The 15,184-nt window shown below is 67.5% G+C and overlaps 9 protein-coding genes across 9 annotated transcripts; 7 read left to right on the top strand and 2 right to left on the bottom strand.

Moving 5' to 3' along the window:
- Window positions 1–337: 337 nt before the first annotated feature.
- On the top strand, window positions 338–3,004 carry MICPUCDRAFT_52195 (uncharacterized protein; the record flags this gene model as incomplete). Its single annotated transcript, XM_003062579.1, has 2 exons — window positions 338–778; window positions 896–3,004. The coding sequence occupies 2 exons, from the start codon at window positions 338–340 to the stop codon at window positions 3,002–3,004; spliced, it is 2,550 nt and encodes an 849-aa protein (XP_003062625.1).
- Window positions 3,005–3,555: 551 nt separating this feature from the next.
- Window positions 3,556–3,858, top strand: MICPUCDRAFT_52194 (uncharacterized protein; the record flags this gene model as incomplete). The annotated part of the gene is made up of 1 exon (XM_003062578.1): window positions 3,556–3,858. The coding sequence occupies one exon, from the start codon at window positions 3,556–3,558 to the stop codon at window positions 3,856–3,858; it is 303 nt and encodes a 100-aa protein (XP_003062624.1).
- Window positions 3,859–3,992: 134 nt separating this feature from the next.
- Window positions 3,993–4,265, top strand: MICPUCDRAFT_52193 (uncharacterized protein; the record flags this gene model as incomplete). Its single annotated transcript, XM_003062577.1, has 1 exon — window positions 3,993–4,265. The coding sequence occupies one exon, from the start codon at window positions 3,993–3,995 to the stop codon at window positions 4,263–4,265; it is 273 nt and encodes a 90-aa protein (XP_003062623.1).
- Window positions 4,266–4,420: 155 nt separating this feature from the next.
- On the top strand, window positions 4,421–5,582 carry MICPUCDRAFT_52192 (uncharacterized protein). The gene has a single exon (XM_003062576.1). It carries the CDS (start codon window positions 4,455–4,457, stop codon window positions 5,520–5,522), a length of 1,068 nt encoding a protein of 355 aa, XP_003062622.1. The 5' UTR covers window positions 4,421–4,454; the 3' UTR covers window positions 5,523–5,582.
- MICPUCDRAFT_52191 (uncharacterized protein) lies at window positions 5,543–8,234 on the bottom strand. The gene is made up of 3 exons (XM_003062337.1): window positions 7,895–8,234; window positions 6,816–7,764; window positions 5,543–6,640 (listed from the first exon to the last, which is right to left on the bottom strand). The coding sequence occupies exons 1-3, from the start codon at window positions 8,124–8,126 to the stop codon at window positions 5,632–5,634; spliced, it is 2,190 nt and encodes a 729-aa protein (XP_003062383.1). The 5' UTR covers window positions 8,127–8,234; the 3' UTR covers window positions 5,543–5,631.
- Window positions 8,235–8,412: 178 nt separating this feature from the next.
- Window positions 8,413–9,600, top strand: MICPUCDRAFT_52190 (uncharacterized protein; the record flags this gene model as incomplete). The annotated part of the gene is made up of 1 exon (XM_003062575.1): window positions 8,413–9,600. One exon carries the CDS (start codon window positions 8,413–8,415, stop codon window positions 9,598–9,600), a length of 1,188 nt encoding a protein of 395 aa, XP_003062621.1.
- Window positions 9,601–9,939: 339 nt separating this feature from the next.
- MICPUCDRAFT_52189 (uncharacterized protein) lies at window positions 9,940–11,169 on the top strand (the record flags this gene model as incomplete). The annotated part of the gene is made up of 1 exon (XM_003062574.1): window positions 9,940–11,169. The coding sequence occupies one exon, from the start codon at window positions 9,940–9,942 to the stop codon at window positions 11,167–11,169; it is 1,230 nt and encodes a 409-aa protein (XP_003062620.1).
- Window positions 11,170–11,478: 309 nt separating this feature from the next.
- Window positions 11,479–13,154, top strand: MICPUCDRAFT_68659 (uncharacterized protein; the record flags this gene model as incomplete). The annotated part of the gene is made up of 1 exon (XM_003062573.1): window positions 11,479–13,154. A coding segment is annotated over exon 1 (1,363 nt), but the record flags the coding sequence as incomplete, so codon positions are not given.
- Window positions 13,155–13,428: 274 nt separating this feature from the next.
- MICPUCDRAFT_5192 (uncharacterized protein) lies at window positions 13,429–14,256 on the bottom strand (the record flags this gene model as incomplete). Its single annotated transcript, XM_003062336.1, has 1 exon — window positions 13,429–14,256. A coding segment is annotated over one exon (828 nt), but the record flags the coding sequence as incomplete, so codon positions are not given.
- Between the last annotated feature and the right edge of the window lie 928 nt (window positions 14,257–15,184).

The raw sequence follows: 15,184 nt of genomic DNA, 5'->3' as shown, positions 1-15,184 counted from the left end.
GCGATCGCGGTCGGTGTGATTTTTTGGTCGGCGTCGCGTCGTAGGTCTTCGCCCGCCGCCACAGCGAGGTGCGCGGCGGCCGCGACCGCGATGTCGGGGCCGGACGCGCGTCGGGGGAAGATGCCGACGCGAGTCCCGCGGCACGTTCGGGCGCTGGATTTCGCCGCCGCGAGAGCCGCGGAGGTGCGTCCGCGGGTCTTCCTTCGACGCGTGAATCAATCGTCACGTCGTCGATCCCTAACAACAACACAATCGAATCAGTCGTCGTCGCCCTCGCGCTGATGTCCGTCAAACCTAAACCTTCCCCGCTTTCCTCTCTCTCGTCCACCCACCGCAGATGGCTGTTCTCGTTGACGCGCTCCAGACGCGCGCGGGCGGGACGCTCGGCGCGGCGTCGCTTCCGAGGCACCTGAGGCGCCGCGCGACGAGCCATAACCCGTACGCGCGAGTCACGAAGCATCGACCGAATCTGAAGCGGAGAAAAACGATCGAAGACTCGGGGGAATCCGTCGACGCGGCGGCGGCGCGTCCCTCTCCCTTCCTTTCCTCTCTCTCTCTCTCTCTCTCTCTCTCTCTTGCGCGCGCGACGAATGAACGAACGAACGAACGACGAACGAGCGCGCGCGCGCGCGCACGCGCGCGGTCGCCGATGAGGACTCAACAACGCACCCAGCCAAACCGAGAATTCACGCGATGGCGACACGCGTACCCGCGAAGTGACATTCGCACGCTACGGCCTGAGGCGACCGCGCGCAGCGGCGCGACGCGCGCGCCGTTCGTCCTTCGTCCTTCGTCCTTCGTCTTCGTCTCGTCTCGTTCGCGCGCTACGATCGAATCGAATCGCGCGCTGAGCTGACGTCGTTCGTTTTCATCGCGACGCCTCCACCCTCGGCAGGCGGCGTGTTGGTCGAGAGGCGGGGTCAAGCTGCGATCCGGCGCGGTCGCGCGGTGGTGCCGCGCGGCGAGGCGGCGGCCGGAGCGGCTGCGCGCGCGATGGGACGCCGACGCCGCGCGCGCGGAGGCGGCGAAAATTGAAGACGACGAAGACGATGAAGACGACGACGACGACGAGTCGCACGCCGCCGTGATGCACGTCGACGACGTGTGCGACGTCGGCGGCGATCGCGCGGCGATCGCCGCGCCGCCGAGAAAGCTCGAGACGCACGTGTGGCACGCGAAACGCTTCGAGATGCGCCGTCACGAAGCGCACGGGTACGCGCTCGCGTGGGGTCGACGCGGAAAAGGACGCGGGTGGAGGTCGACGATGCGTTTCGCGAGCGAGCGCTGCGTCGCGCACGACGCGTCGTATCACTCGACGCTCGTGTTGCGTGGAACAGAAACGGACATCATGAAAACGTTACGCGACGTCGCCGAAGGCGGCGACGCCAAGGCGGTCGGATCCGTCGCCGCGCGGCGCGGCGACGTCGCCGCGGACGTGACGCTCGCGCGACGCGACGGGAGAAGGAAAGGAAACGCCCGCGTCATCGCGCCAGCGATGGCGCTCTGGGAACCGACCGACGCGACCGACACCGACACCGACGCCGCCGCCGCCGCGCTTCTCCGCCGCGAGTTGACTCTCTGGGTGCACCCCGGCGCGGCGGAGGAGGCGCGCGACGCGCTCGCGACGGCGGCGAGCGACCGCGGCGTCGACGTCGAAGCGACGCGCGTCCGCGGCGGGTGTCGCGTCGAGCTCGTCGGCGAGACCGCGGCCGCGGTCTTGGCCTCCGTTCTCGACGAGGACGAGGGGGGTGTTACGCGCGGCGGGGGCCAGACGGCGGCGGCGTGGTTGCGCGACGCGAGGGGCGCGCCGCGGGGGGTGTTACGCGCGGCGACGCGAGGCGATCCGCGCGAGGCGGCGTGGGCCGCGAAGAAGAAGAGCGGAGACGACGGTGGAGAAGACGCGGCGTCCATTGTCGGGAGGGGCGTCGCGCGCGGCGACGACGACGTCCGCGCCGCGGGGCTCGCCGCGGGCGGCGGCGCAGGCGCGCGATCGACGCGATCGACGCCGCCGCCGCCCGCGACGGCGCAGGCGCTCGCGTCGCGGCGCGCGCGAATTCGCGCGGACCGCGTCGCCGGTCGCGCGCGCGCGTCGTCGCCGGCGGCGTCGCCGTCGCCGTCGTGCCCCGTTCTGATCGTCCGCCGCGCGTCGCATCCGCGCTTACCGATCGCTCGCCGCGGATTCACGATCATCGCCCCGAGCGGGTGGGCGCTGCCGCTGTGGCTCGCGCTCGTGCACCTCGGCGCGCGCGCGGCGGGGCAGCGGGAGTGGGGGTGGCTCGCGTCGGCGGCGGGGGCGGCGACGTTCCCAGACGACTTTCCAGACGCCGCCGCGGGGGCGACCGCGATCGAGTCCGCGCGCGCGTCGATGGACGCGAGAGCGGCGAAGACGCCGCGCGGGAAGCGCGGCGCGGCGTCCGCGTCCGCGCTCGGCGCGCTCGAGGTTGTGAAGCGCGGAGGCGCGAGGGTGGCGAGGACGAAAAAAGCCGTCGCGGCGGCGGCGGCGGCGGCGGGGACGACGACGACGTACGTTCGCGCGCTCGTGCGGTGCCCGTGGGGAGGTCGTCCCGTCCCCGGCGCGCCGGTGCTGATGCCGCGCCAGGAAGAGATCGAGACGTGGTCGCCGCTCGCGAGACGAGCGCGCGAGCGCCGCGGGAAGGGCGAGCGCCGCGGCCGTCTCTCCTCCGCGGTCGACGCCGACGTCGACGCCGACGTCGACGTCGACGTCGACGCGCGCGTCGTGATCGGCGTCGTCACGTCCGCGTCGTCGTCCGCGGCGTCGCTCGGCGTCGCATCCGCGCTCGTCGACGCGCGCGCGCTGGCGCGCGCGACGCGCGGCGGCGGGGACCGCGACGACGCGGGGGGATCGAAGCCCGGACGCGGCGGCGGCGGCGGGCGAGACCGCTTCGTCGCGTTGCTCGTTCCCGGCGCGCGTCCGGCGGCGATCGTTCCAGCGGTCGCGTCCGTCGCGCTGGACGCGAGCGACGTCGACGCGGTGTGGTGGTAGTCGTGGGCGTCGTGGTAATCGTAGCGTAGCGTAGCGGCGACTCGAGCGCGCGTGAGCGCGCGCGGAGATTAAAAACAGTGCTGGTCGGGTCTGCCGCGCGCGCGAAACGACTCGCGCGAACAGAAAGGAAGGCCGCCTCCACCAGGTCAACGAAAAGACGTACGCCATCATCCCGCGCCGCGCGGCCGTCGAGGCATGGTCGCCGCCGACGCGTATGACTACGTCCCCGCGAGGAAGAAGCTGCCGGGATGGGACGAGCGCGGGTCCCTGTGCAAGATATACTTCGAGGCGCGCGCGCGCGCGGCTCGCCCTCGCGCGTCCGTCGCGCGACGCGCGCGCGACCACGAATTTAATTAATTTGAAGCGCGGTCCTCTCTCGGACGCGCGGTCCCCTCGCGCCGCCGAGGACGTCCCTCCCGTCCATCGCGTCGCGTCTCACCGCCGCCTCCCCCACCCCCCACCGCGACGCTCTCCCCACCACGCAGGAGTGTAAGCGCCTCGGGTGCACCCCGAACAGCGAGTTGGTTCGGCAGCTCGTTCGCCGCGCGCGGATGATCTCGCCGCTGCCGTACCATCGCACGCGCGGCAAGTCGCGCCTGGAGATGCTGCACCTCGCGTTCGACCACCTCGATCTCGACGGCAGCGGCGACCTCGCGCGGCACGAGGTCGTCGGCTTCTGCCGCGGGATGAACCCGGAGGCGAGCGAGGAGGAGGTGCGCGAGATGTTCCGCGCGATGGACGAGGAGGGGGGCGACGACGACGGGCGCATCGATCGCGAGGAGTACATTCAGGCGCGTTCTATTGTACACTGGTCCCCATACGACCGCGTCGGCGTGGTGAACGCCGATCCTTAAGGACTTTTGGCGGCGATTCTCTCCGCCCATCACCCCTCGCTTTCAATCCCCGCCCTCGACGCCTTTCAACTCCGCTTCTGACGCCCCTGAACTCCACCCCGACAATCGCTCGTGTGGACGTTTACCCTCAGGCGATGCGTTTTCTCCTCACGTACGGCTCCGACGAGGACTTCGAGCGCGGCGTCCTGGAGACGCTCGCGACGCGCCCGGCGATCGCGGACCTCCCAGACCGCGAGAGCAAGCTCGCGGTGCTGTTCCGTCACCTGGACGACGACGACAGCGGCGACCTCACGGTGGAGGAGATGTTCGCGGTGGCGACGGACGTCAATCCCGCGTCGCGGAGAGCGCGAGAGGAAGTCAGGCGCGTTCTATACACTGGTCCCCATACGACCGCGTCCGCGTGGTGAACGCCGATCCTTAAGGACTTTTCCCGGCGTTTCTCTCCGCCCACCCCTCGCTTTCAATCCCCGCCCTCGGCGCCTTTCAACTCCAACTGACGCCTTTGAACTCCACCCCGACAATCGCTCAGCGCGCACCTGTCGTGGGCGGATGCGGACGAGGATCGATCGATATCGATGACGGAGTTTATCGACGCGATGACGTTTCTGACGTCGTACCTCGCCGAGGAGGACTTCGACGCGTCCGTGGAGGAGCAGATGGCGTACTCGAAGTTTACCTATCGCTGCGACGCGGCGTACCTGGGGCAAAAGGGCGTGTTGGCGCTACTGCCGGTGTTCGCCGTCGACGCGTCGTTCACGCACCTCGTGCTGCGCGGGTGCGGCGTGCACAACGACGGGATCGGCAAGGTGTGCGAAAGCCTTCTCGGACACCCCACGCTGAGTTACCTGGACATCGGGGATAACCCGATAAGCGAGGGCGGCGTGGACGCGGTGGTTCGGCTGATACACAAGACGCCGACGCTCGTGGAATGTGTCTTCGATAAGTGTTTCTTCACCCGGGGGTATTCGAACACGCACGAGACGCGGATGGAGGACCACCCGAACACGAACGGCAGACCGATCGTGAGCGCGTTGGAGTATAACCGCCACCCGCCGGTGGTTTTGCACGGCGCCGCCGCGGTCGCGGCGATGGACATCCCCGCGTTGTTGCGAGCCAAGAAGAGCGAGCTGAAGGTTTTGTTTTACTCCCTCGCGGGAGTCGACGGGCGGGTGTCGTTCGAGGAACTGCGCGACGGGATGTTAGACTGCGCGGAGGAGTGGGGGGTCGTATCGAGCGACCTCGGCGCGTTCTTAGACCCCGAGGTCGTCTTCGGGCGCATGGGAAGCCAAGGCGCGGACGAAGACGGCGACGGGAGGTTAACCTTTGGAGAGTTTTGCCGCGCGCTCGTGGAGGAAAACGTCCGAGCGAAAGTCCTCGAGGCGTGCCGCGGGCCTCGGCGCGTGGACCTCAAAGTTCTGTTCTACGCCATGGCCGGGACGGACGGCGAGCTGACTCTGGAGGAGATCGCGGAGGGGTTGGAGGGGACGCTGGGGGAGCAGAGCGAGGCGTGGGGGTTCACCGTCGAGGAGATGCACACCGTGTTCAATCGCGAGACGTTCGCGGCGATGGGAGAGGCGGACGTCGACGGCGGCGCCGCGGACTTCGACGGCGACGGGAAGCTGTCGTGGACGGAGTTTTACACGCGGCTGACGCGGTTGCAGTAGTACACGTATGATGCGCGCGTGCGGTACAGTAGTCGTGTTACAACCTAAACGTATATCGGTACAAGCAAGAGAGAGAGAGCGGCGCTCCTTCCTTCTCTTCGTCGAGCCGTCACTTCCGACCGTCGTCGGTGTACGCCGCCGCGTGCATCACCTCCTCGCGTATGCTCTCGATGTACGCGCGCGCGTCGTCCGCGCCGCTCTCCGGGTTCTCGAGCTGCCAGTCGATCAGCCGCTCGTTGAACACCTTCATCGCGGGCCCGCCTCGCGACATCCCCGCGAGCCGCATGATCTCTTGCCCCGCGAGGAGCGGTTTCAACTCGTACGCTCGATCGAGTTTCATCGCGAAGATGAGCTCCTCGACCGTTCGAACGCGCCCCGCCATCGCTGCCGCCGCGGTTCGCACTCGGATCCCCGCGGGCGCGAGCTCGGAGGACTCCACGACGCCCGCGGCGCCCTTTTGAATCGCGCTGAACGCGTGCAGCGGCGACCCGCGTTGGCCCAACAAATTCTGCGCCACCGGTCCCCCCCTCGACAACTCCACCGCCCACGTCTCCACCTCGTCGCCGTCGCCGAACGACACCACCCCGGGCATCTCCATGACCGCGCCGATCACGAGCGCGAGCCGCCACTGCTCCTTGCCCCGGCGAATCGCCCGTCCCGCGGTCTGCCGACGCACCGTCTCGACGCGTCCGGCTTCCTTCATCCGCTCGGCGGCGATTGAGGCGGCGACGGAGTCGTCGTACGACCCCAACACCCCCGCCCTCATGTCCACCGCGGCGTCGAGTATCAGACTCACCGCGTCCGCGTCCTTGCCTCGCATCTTGAGCGCCTCCTTCACGCACACCTCCACGAGCGGCGTCGGCTTCTGTTTCTTCCCTTGCGGAGGGACGCAGAGCGTTCGCAGCGGCGCCAAAAAGGCGGCGAGCACGAGCCACTCGCGTTCTTCGCACGAGAACGACTTGCTCCACGGCTTGCCTCCCGCGTTCGCGTGCGCGCTCAGCAGCGCGTCGAGCGACCGCAGCGAATGCAGGCACGCCCACGACGTCGTGTTCGGCGGCAGCGCGGAAAGCGCTTCGAGGTTGATCAGCGACGCCGGCGTGAAGACCACCTCGAAGAGACTGAGGGCCGTTCCATACGAGCGAAAGTCGGGGTGGAGTCGAAAGGCGTCAGAAGCGGAGTTGAAAGGCGTCGAGGGCGGGGATTGAAAGGGAGGGACCCTGGGCGGAGAGATACGCCGGGAGAGAAAGTCCTTAAGGAACGGCGTTCACCACGCCGACGGGGTCGTATGGGGACCAGTGTGGTAATAGAACGCGCCTGAATCGGCACAGCAACGTCATCGCGTCGCCGGGGGAAGGCCCTCTGAGCATCCCGCTCACCTCCTTCCCGACGCGCTCTCTGGAGACTTTCGTCCGCAGCGCGCACTGAACGTCCGCGTCGCCCGCGGCGGATACGATCTCGTCGTCCAGGACGAACCCGAACCTCGACGCGAATCGCACCGCGCGTAAGATGCGCAACGGGTCGTCCAGAAACGTCGTCTTCGGCGGCAGCGGCGTTCGAACGACGCCGTCTTGAAGGTCTTTCAGACCCATCCCGGTGAAGTCCTCGACTTGCTTCAGGTTGATGTTGTAGAAGAGCGCGTTTATGGTCAGATCGCGGCGAAACGCGTCGTCCGTCGCGGACCCGAAGGTCATCTCCGGGATCCGGCTCTCTTCGCTGTAATTCTCCGAGCGCAAGTTCACGAGGTCGAGCCACACGTCGTGGACGCGCATCGTCGCCGTCTCCAGGTGTTTGCTCTGGTCCGGGTTGGACTGTATGACCCCGACGCCGTGCACGGTCTCGCCCTTCTCTCTCAGATGCGCGTTCACGAGCTCCGCGAACTCGCGCCCGAGAAGCGAGTCGATCGCGATGTCGATGTCCGTGCTGTTCTTTCCCAAGAGTTTATCTCGCACCCACCCGCCCGCGACGCGCAGCGTCACGGGGAGATCGTTCTTCTCCACCACCTCGAGGAGCGTCGCGAAGATGCGCTCCTCCTCCGCGGTGCACGTCACCGTCGCCCCGGGGGTCATCGTGATCACCGCCCGCTTCGAGACTTCTTCCTCTTCCGCGAGGTCGCACGCGTCCGTCACGGAGACTTGCGGGATCGCTTGCTTCGACGGAGGGGAGCGCTCTTGGAGAAGCGACGCGGACGAGACCGCGCGCGTCGTCGGGCGCTTGTGCGCGCTCGCGCGGATTCGGACCGCTTCTGCGACGACGAGAGGAAGGGGAGAGAGGAGGCGCGCGGGTGAGTCGAGGGGCGATCCGCGCGTCTTCTCGGGGGCGGAATTACGTGTCGTGCGAATGAATGAATGAATTCGCCGAGGCCGACGACGCACCCGCGTGCTTCCCCTTGGGATGCGCGTAGATCTGCCCGCGGTGGAACCCGACCGCGCTCCTCGCGACGACCCTCGCGCGTCCTCGCGAACCCCCGCTCGCGACCTTGGCGGACGACGACGACGACGGCGACGACGACGACGACGACGACGACGGCCGGAGCGAGACGACCGCTCGCGACGCTCGAACGAAGCAGCCCCTCAGGGCGGTCCTCGCGACGCTCGCGCCTTGCATTCCGAGGCGCGGTTCACGCCGTGCGCGCGCGACGTCGCTCGCGCGTGACGCGAGAGCGCGCGCGGAGGGCGGATCGACGCTCGCGGGACGCCTCGCGTGTCTCGCGTGCGCCGGCGACTGCCTGGCCGGGCCCCACGTGCTCGGAGGATTCTTCCTTTCGTCCGTGACGTGTCGAGTTCTCAGCTTCTTACCCTAAATTTAGTAAACCCTCAATCCCGAAAGATCCGATCCCGACGAAATCAAAACGACAGCCGAGATGTCAGCCCCACCACCGATCGACGCGCCCATGGCCGTACGGACGCCACGCGGCGCCGCGCTCGTCGGGCGGCGCGTCAAGCGCAAGCGCGCGGGCCATATCGAGATCGCCGGCGTCTCATGTCCCCATGTCGAGATCGCCGGCGTCGTCGAGTGGTACGACGGCACGTTAGACGTGTACGGCCGCCCTCTCGGGTTCAAAGTGAGGTACGACAACGGCCTCGGCGAGATCGTGCGCGGTGACACGCTGCGCGAGAGCGACGGATTCATCCTGGTGAACGACGCCGCGCCGCCTCGGCCGGCGCCCGCGGCGAGGAACGAAGAGAACGACGTCGTCATCGAGCGACAGCTCGACGCGGAGGAAGCGCGGTTGGAGCGGCTGCGAGAGGCGAGGGAAGCGGGCGAGGAGATCGACCTTCTCTCGGACGACGACGACGGCGATGGCGATGGCGACGCCGACGCCGACGCCGACGCGCCCGCGGGACGCACGAGGCAGGAAGTCGAGGCGGCCCTCCACGCCGTGCGGAAGCCAAACGGCGTTACTGTTGCCAGTTATGCCAACGTTAAGGATTACTTTACCATGTCCGCGAAGAAGCTAGCCATCGAGCGGAAAGAGTTCGTCACAAGGTTGACTGTAAGGGACCAGGTGCAGATGCAGACGGGGATGTGGATGGTTTATAATCGCAGACTAGAAATGATCGATATGCTGACCCAGATGATTCCGCTGCGCGAGGAGCTGACCTCGATCGATGATGCGGCGGCGCGAAAGCGAAAGCGAAAGCGGGCGCGAGCGGGGGGGGGCGCGCCTCGCGCGGCACGGCAATCGCCCGCGCGTCCCGCGGGCGCCCGCGCTGGAACTGGACGAGCGGGCGCCCGCGCTGGAACTGGGTGCACCCCGACGCGATGTCGATACCGCGTCGCATGTGATATCGCCGATGCTATGAAGATGGTGGGTGGCTGGAATTTGAATAGTCACGGGATGCCCGTGTCCACAAGTCACAAGAAGTTCGGGTCAAATCTTCCAAATATGACCCTGAAGGATATGAAAAAATGGCGCAATAGATTTGTGGTGCAATCGCGGATCTACCTTGAAGGTATCTGCTCAGAGGAATCGAAAGCCCGGATCGACGTGTTAGACAGCCTGATCACACTCCACGAGGAGATGGAGTTAGTTCTGACGGAGGATTTGACGCGAAGACCGATCGACGTCACCGGCTGATGAGTCGTCCTCTCGGAGCGCGAAGACGCCGATCGATGAACGCGGGACGCGGACGCGGCGACCGACCGACGGGGTGCGGCACACGAGACGCACGCGCGCGCGACCGAACGAGCGCGTATCTGATACGAGTAGAGTAGAGTAGAGTAGAACACGATGGAACGAAACGAGACGACGTCGCGTACGGTACCCGACCACACTCGCGCCGCTCGCCCGTTTTCGTCGGAGGTCGTCAAATAAATCACCAGTGACACATGCCTGTGCGCATCCGCCTGTCAACGAGTCGCGATTTCAGATCGCGCGCCCCGCGCAGTCGATCCGACGCGCGGGATCTTCGGCGGGATGACCGACGTCGTCATCGTCGCGACCGCGGAGGACGCGGCCGCGGGCCTCGGGTTCATCCGAACCTCGCGCGGCGTCCTGAGGTGCATGCGATGCCACACGTGTCGGAACCCGGGGCTGAAGAAGCGATGCGTCAACGCGCCCGCGTTGGACGACGCCGGGGGCTCCGTCGGCGGCGGCATCGGCGACGACGCGCGCGCGCGCGCGCACGCCGCCGCCGCGCCGAAATCGACCAAGCCCCGCGGCGGCGGAAACGCCGCGTGGGCGTGGCAGCGCGAGGACGACGGCTCGTGGCGCCGCGCCGCGGCGCTCGCGGAGGAGGAGACCGCGCCGCCGCCGTCCGCCGAGAAGAGCGAAAACCCGCGAACGCCGAGCGCGGCGGACGAGCCCGAACCCGCCGCGCGCGCCGACGCCGGCGCCGGCGAGGAGGAAGACGCGGAAGACGCGGAGGAGAAGCCGGTGCCGGACGAGCGACCGGTCGTCCTCCTCTTCACGACGCCCAGCGGCAGGGCCAACTTGGGCGAGCTCCCGCTCGTGGACGCGCTGACGCATCCGGACGCGACGTGCTGCGCGCCCGATCATCGCTCGTCGTATCTCGGCGGCGCGCGCGGCGGCGGCGACCTGCTGCGACTCGTGCACGCGACCGCGCAGTCGCTGACGCGGAAGCGACCGTTCGCGTTCACGGCGGGGCTCGGGCTGGACGGCGACGACGACCGCGTCGCCGGCGGCGTGATGAATCAGACGCGAAAGACCGCGGCGTTTTCGGCGGCGGCGGACGACGGGTCCCGCCTCCCGGGGCCCGGCGACGGCGCCGCCGCCGAGAGAGAGATCTACGAGGGCGAGGGCGCGCACGCGTGCGACGAGCCCGGGTGCGGGAAGACGTTCCACTCCGTCGCGAAGCTCCGACGCCATCAGCTGACGCACGGCGACCGCGCGTATCGGTGCTCGCTCCCCGGCTGCGACAAGCGCTTCCTGGATTTCGCCAAGCTCAAGCGGCACTGGTTCTCGCACGAGGGCGCGGACGCGCGGCCGCACCTGTGCCCGCATCCGGAGTGCGGGCACGCGGCGGCGAACAGAGAACAGTGGAGGGATCACCAGTTGGAGGCGCACGCGGACGCGGAGCGGAAGCCGCGCGCGGGGTTTTTGTGCGTGTACGCGGGTTGCGGGAAACGCAGCGGCGCGTTGGAGAGGCACGAGGAGCACGTCAGGTCGTGCGTGTACAAGTACTGATACCTACCGATGGGGTGGGGCGGGGAGGTACTGTAGTAGGAGAGCGATGCGACTCGCGCGGCGAATAGAACGCCGAGCGACGACGTGGCGACGAACGAACGAACGAACGAACGACGCCGCTCGCGAACGACGGACGCGCCCGCCCTTCTCGCGCAGTTATTAGCGCTGCCGCACCGAACGACGCTTCTTCGTTCGGGCGGGCCCGGTAACACCCACCCGTCGCGTCGAACTGACTCAATAAATTCTTGTCGGCGTCGCTCGAACGCCCCCCCGCCGTCGGCGCTCGCACACTCGCGCGCGCGCTTCTTCCGCGTCGCGACTTGGTTCGCGCGAGCGTCCACTCGCGCGTCGTCGCCCCCGCGTCGTCGAACCGAACCCCGCGAGCGCGCGTCTCTTTCGTCGCGCGCCCGGCGATCGTCGAAATAATTTGAGCGATCGATCATCGATCGATCGATCCCCGTCATCACCGTTCATTACACTGGTCTCCATACGACCGCGTTCGCGTGGTGAACGCCGTTCCTTAAGGACTTTATCGCCCGGGGGCTCTCGAGCGACGACGACGACGACCTCGTCGCACGACCGGCGATAGATACATCGCGATACGACCCGTCCCGTCGTCGTCATGGCTCCCGCTTCCTCCTACGGCTCCACGCCCGCGGGCGTGGACGCGGACGCCGCGCCCGCGAGCGACCCGGAGTGGGTCAGCGTCGTGAAGCGCGTCACAGGCGCGGCGCCCGCGACCGCGGAGCGTCTCGACGTCTTGAAGTACCTCCTCATCGTCCTCGTCGTCGCCGCGCAGTTCTCCGAGCCGTTCTACCACGTCGACAACAAGCCCGCGGCGTGCTTTATCTTCTTCGCGTACCAGTTCGCGGGACCGGGGTTCGTGCTCATCTCCGGGTACGTCAGCAACGACCTGAACGCGAGGCGACGACGCGCGCTCATCGCGGGCGTGATCTTCCCGTTCTTGGTCCTTCACTTTCTCTACAGCGCGTGGTACACCGAGGCGTTCTGCCGCGGCGACGACGCGGAGACGTGTCAGATCACGTACAACTACTCCATGATCGACCCCGCGGCGGGGAAGTGGAACTCGTGGGGCAAAGACTGGACGTTCGCGTACCCGTTCGGTAACTTGTGGTACCTGATGGCGTTGTTACAGATGCGAGCGTGGCGGCAGTTCGCGCTCGAGATGCGCGCGCCGATCCTGTTCCACGTCGCGCTCGCGCTCCTCGTCGGGTACGCCGCGATCGGGGAGTACCTCGCGCTGCAGCGCGTCTTCAAGTTCACGCCGTACTTTTTGACCGGGTTCCTCATGAAGAAGCACGGCGCGTTCTTCCCCGTTGCGCGCGGCGACGCGGCGGTGTTTACCTGCGTCGGCGCGCTGCTGCTAAACGTCGGCCTCGCGTGCGTCGCGGGGACGCAGATGTCGTACAGCACCGGCGGCGAGAAGATCCTGTCGGGGAAGTACCCGTACGACGACACGTACGGGAACTACTGGCCGTACGGCGCGTTCTATCAGCTCGGTCTGTACGCGTGGAGCTTCGGCGCGATGGCGATCGTCTTCGCGCTCGTGCGCGACCCGAGCGATTACGGCGTCAAGTACTCCTCCGGCGACGCCGGCTCAACGAAAGACGCCGGGTTCACGAAGATGCACGACGGCAAGAGCGAAGAGGAGAGCCTCCTCGGCGGCGCGGTCAAGTCCAAGCTTCGCGCGTACGACCAGGGCGTCGGCGCGCGCGGCGGCAGATCGAAGGCGGCGGCGCGGTACGCTCGCGAGAGCGAACAGAGCAAGTACGCTATCAACGCGCGGTCGTATCTGCGCGCGGCCAAGTACGGGAGCCGCTCGTTCTACCCGTTCTGTCTTCACACCGCGGTGTTTTTGTTCCTCGCGCACGCCACCGGGTGGTACGACGTCTGCGAGAAGTACAGCGGCGGACACGGCGCGGTGCACCTCCGGTTTTTTTTCTCAGTCGTCATGGCGTTCATCGTCGCGACGGGCTTGTCGCTGAAGCCGGTGGTGTACGTCGCGAGGCACGTCCTGGAGCCGAACCTGAGCTTCATCTTCGGCAAGGAGGAGAAGCACGAGGCGTGAGCGAGGGGCTAGCTAGCGCGAGGTGTTGTCAAATATTATGTGTAATTAACGAGTCAACGCGTTTACGTTTACTGACGTCCTAAAAAAAGTATCTACTCTCGCGGCGCCGCCGCCGGCGCCGCCGGGGACCCGCCCCCCTCCGGACTCTTCGCGCCGTCGCCCGACTTGCGCGCCCCTCCGATCGGCCCTTGCAGCGGCCGCAGCCGCTTCTGAATCTCCAGAAACGACGGCCGCTCGCGCGCTTTCCCTCTCCAGCAGTCCTCGCAGATCCCGCGCGCCTCCTCCGACTCCGCCTCTGGAATCGCGAGCCTGTTCCCGCAAAACCCCACAGCGCCCACCACCTGCATCGGATTTAATCCGTTCCACGGCTCCTGCAGCGTGCACAACTCCCAGAATATGACCCCGAACGAGAACACGTCCGACTTCTCGTCGCTCGGCTCGTTCCTCAGCACCTCCGGCGCCATCCACTCCGGGGTTCCCGCGTTGCTCTTGCTGCTGAGAAACGTCTGGTTCTTCATCCGCGACAAGCCGAAATCGCACACCTTGACGCTCCAGTGCTTGTCGACGAGCAGGTTCGGCGACTTGAGATCCCGATGCACGATGATCGGCGTGCAGCTGTGCAGGTAGTGCATCCCTTTCGCGACGTCGAGCGCCATCCGCATCCGGCGTTGTTCGCTCAGCGCGGCTTTGATCGCCGGCGGCTGCGGCTTGTGAAGAAGTTTGTACAGAGACCCTCGGTGTAGGTACTCCGTGACGATGCTCAGGTTGGGCGTCGTGGTCACCGCGCCCATCAAAAGGACGACGTTTGGGTGCCTCAACCGTCGCATCAAGTCCACCTCCGCGGTGAACTCTTGCATGAGCGCGGAGGAGAAGTCCTGGTCCAGGAAGCGCTTCACGGCCACCTCGCAGCCGCGCCAGAGACCTCGGTGCACCTCGCCGTAGGATCCGATGCCGATGCGTTCGCCGAGCTGGATCGTCTCCGCGTCGATGGAGAGGTCGACCGCGATCGAGAGCGCCGCGATCGGATCGTCCGGGTCGATCGAGCCCGAGCCCGATCCCGATCCACCGCCGCCGCGCTTCGACCCCGACGATCCGATCGCGGTGGACGCCTCGCCCGGCGACGACGTCGCGCCGTCGCCTCGCCGCGGCATGACGGAGAAACCCCCCGCGACGCTCTCGACGTCGTGACCGGGCATGACCCCGAACGTCGCGGACGCGCGCTCGCCGTTCGCGTAGTACTTCCACGCGTCCTTGTCGCCGCCGCCGCCGCCGCCGCTCGGACCCGTAACACCCGGACCCGTAACACCCGCCGCCGCCGCGCGCTGCTTGTTGAACGAGAGCGAAGACGCGGGGCTGTCGTCCGGCGCGAACATCCTCCCCGGCGCCGACATCACGTCCACGAACACCTCGCCGCCGTTCACGACGACGACGTTCGCGGCGGCGTCGTCCGCGCCGCAGTAGTATCTTCCGCGGACTAAGCGGCTCGGGACGTCGAAGCAGTCCGCGATGACCTTGAACAAGAGCGCGCGGTGCCGGCGCAGACCGCACCGACCGAGCAGCCGGCCTATCGGGATCGTGAGCTTCCCGCGTTCCGATCGCAAGTCGTACGACGTCTCCGCCCACCTCGACGCGATGGCGTCGTCGCTCTCGACGTCGCCCCCCATCGCGTTCGCGACCGCTCGCGCGATGGCGCTCGCGCGTTCGGTCCTGTCCTCCACCGCGCCGACGACGTCGACGAGAGACGCGAGGAACTGGTTCAGCTCCTCGTCCGACCGCTGATCCACGACGGCGACGTCTCTCTGATGAGGGTCGAGGATCCGCGCGAGGCGACGACGTCGGGGCGGAGTTCAGGGGTGCGTCAGATGGCGTCGTTGAAACGCGTCGCGGTGTGTCGGGATCGTGAGCGAGGGGTCGTTGGGCGGAGAG

Source organism: Micromonas pusilla, assembly GCF_000151265.4.
Source record: "Micromonas pusilla CCMP1545 genomic scaffold MICPUCscaffold_12, whole genome shotgun sequence".
Lineage (NCBI taxonomy): Eukaryota > Viridiplantae > Chlorophyta > Mamiellophyceae > Mamiellales > Mamiellaceae > Micromonas > Micromonas pusilla.
This window is presented reverse-complemented; position numbering and strand designations above follow the sequence as displayed.

Excerpts from the sequence above, each read along its gene's own strand:
- MICPUCDRAFT_52191 (XM_003062337.1), bottom strand. The coding sequence starts at position 8,126 with ATGCAAGGCGCGAGCGTCGCGAGGACCGCCCTGAGGGGCTGCTTCGTT. Across the intron at positions 7,765-7,894 it reads TCCCAAGGGGAAGCACGCGG|AAGCGGTCCGAATCCGCGCG; the intron begins GTGCGTCGTCGG and ends TCGTCGTCGCAG. Across the intron at positions 6,641-6,815 it reads CGCGTTCTATTACCACACTG|TCTCTTCGAGGTGGTCTTCA; the intron begins GTCCCCATACGA and ends AACGGCCCTCAG.
- MICPUCDRAFT_52192 (XM_003062576.1), top strand. The coding sequence starts at position 4,455 with ATGACGTTTCTGACGTCGTACCTCGCCGAGGAGGACTTCGACGCGTCC.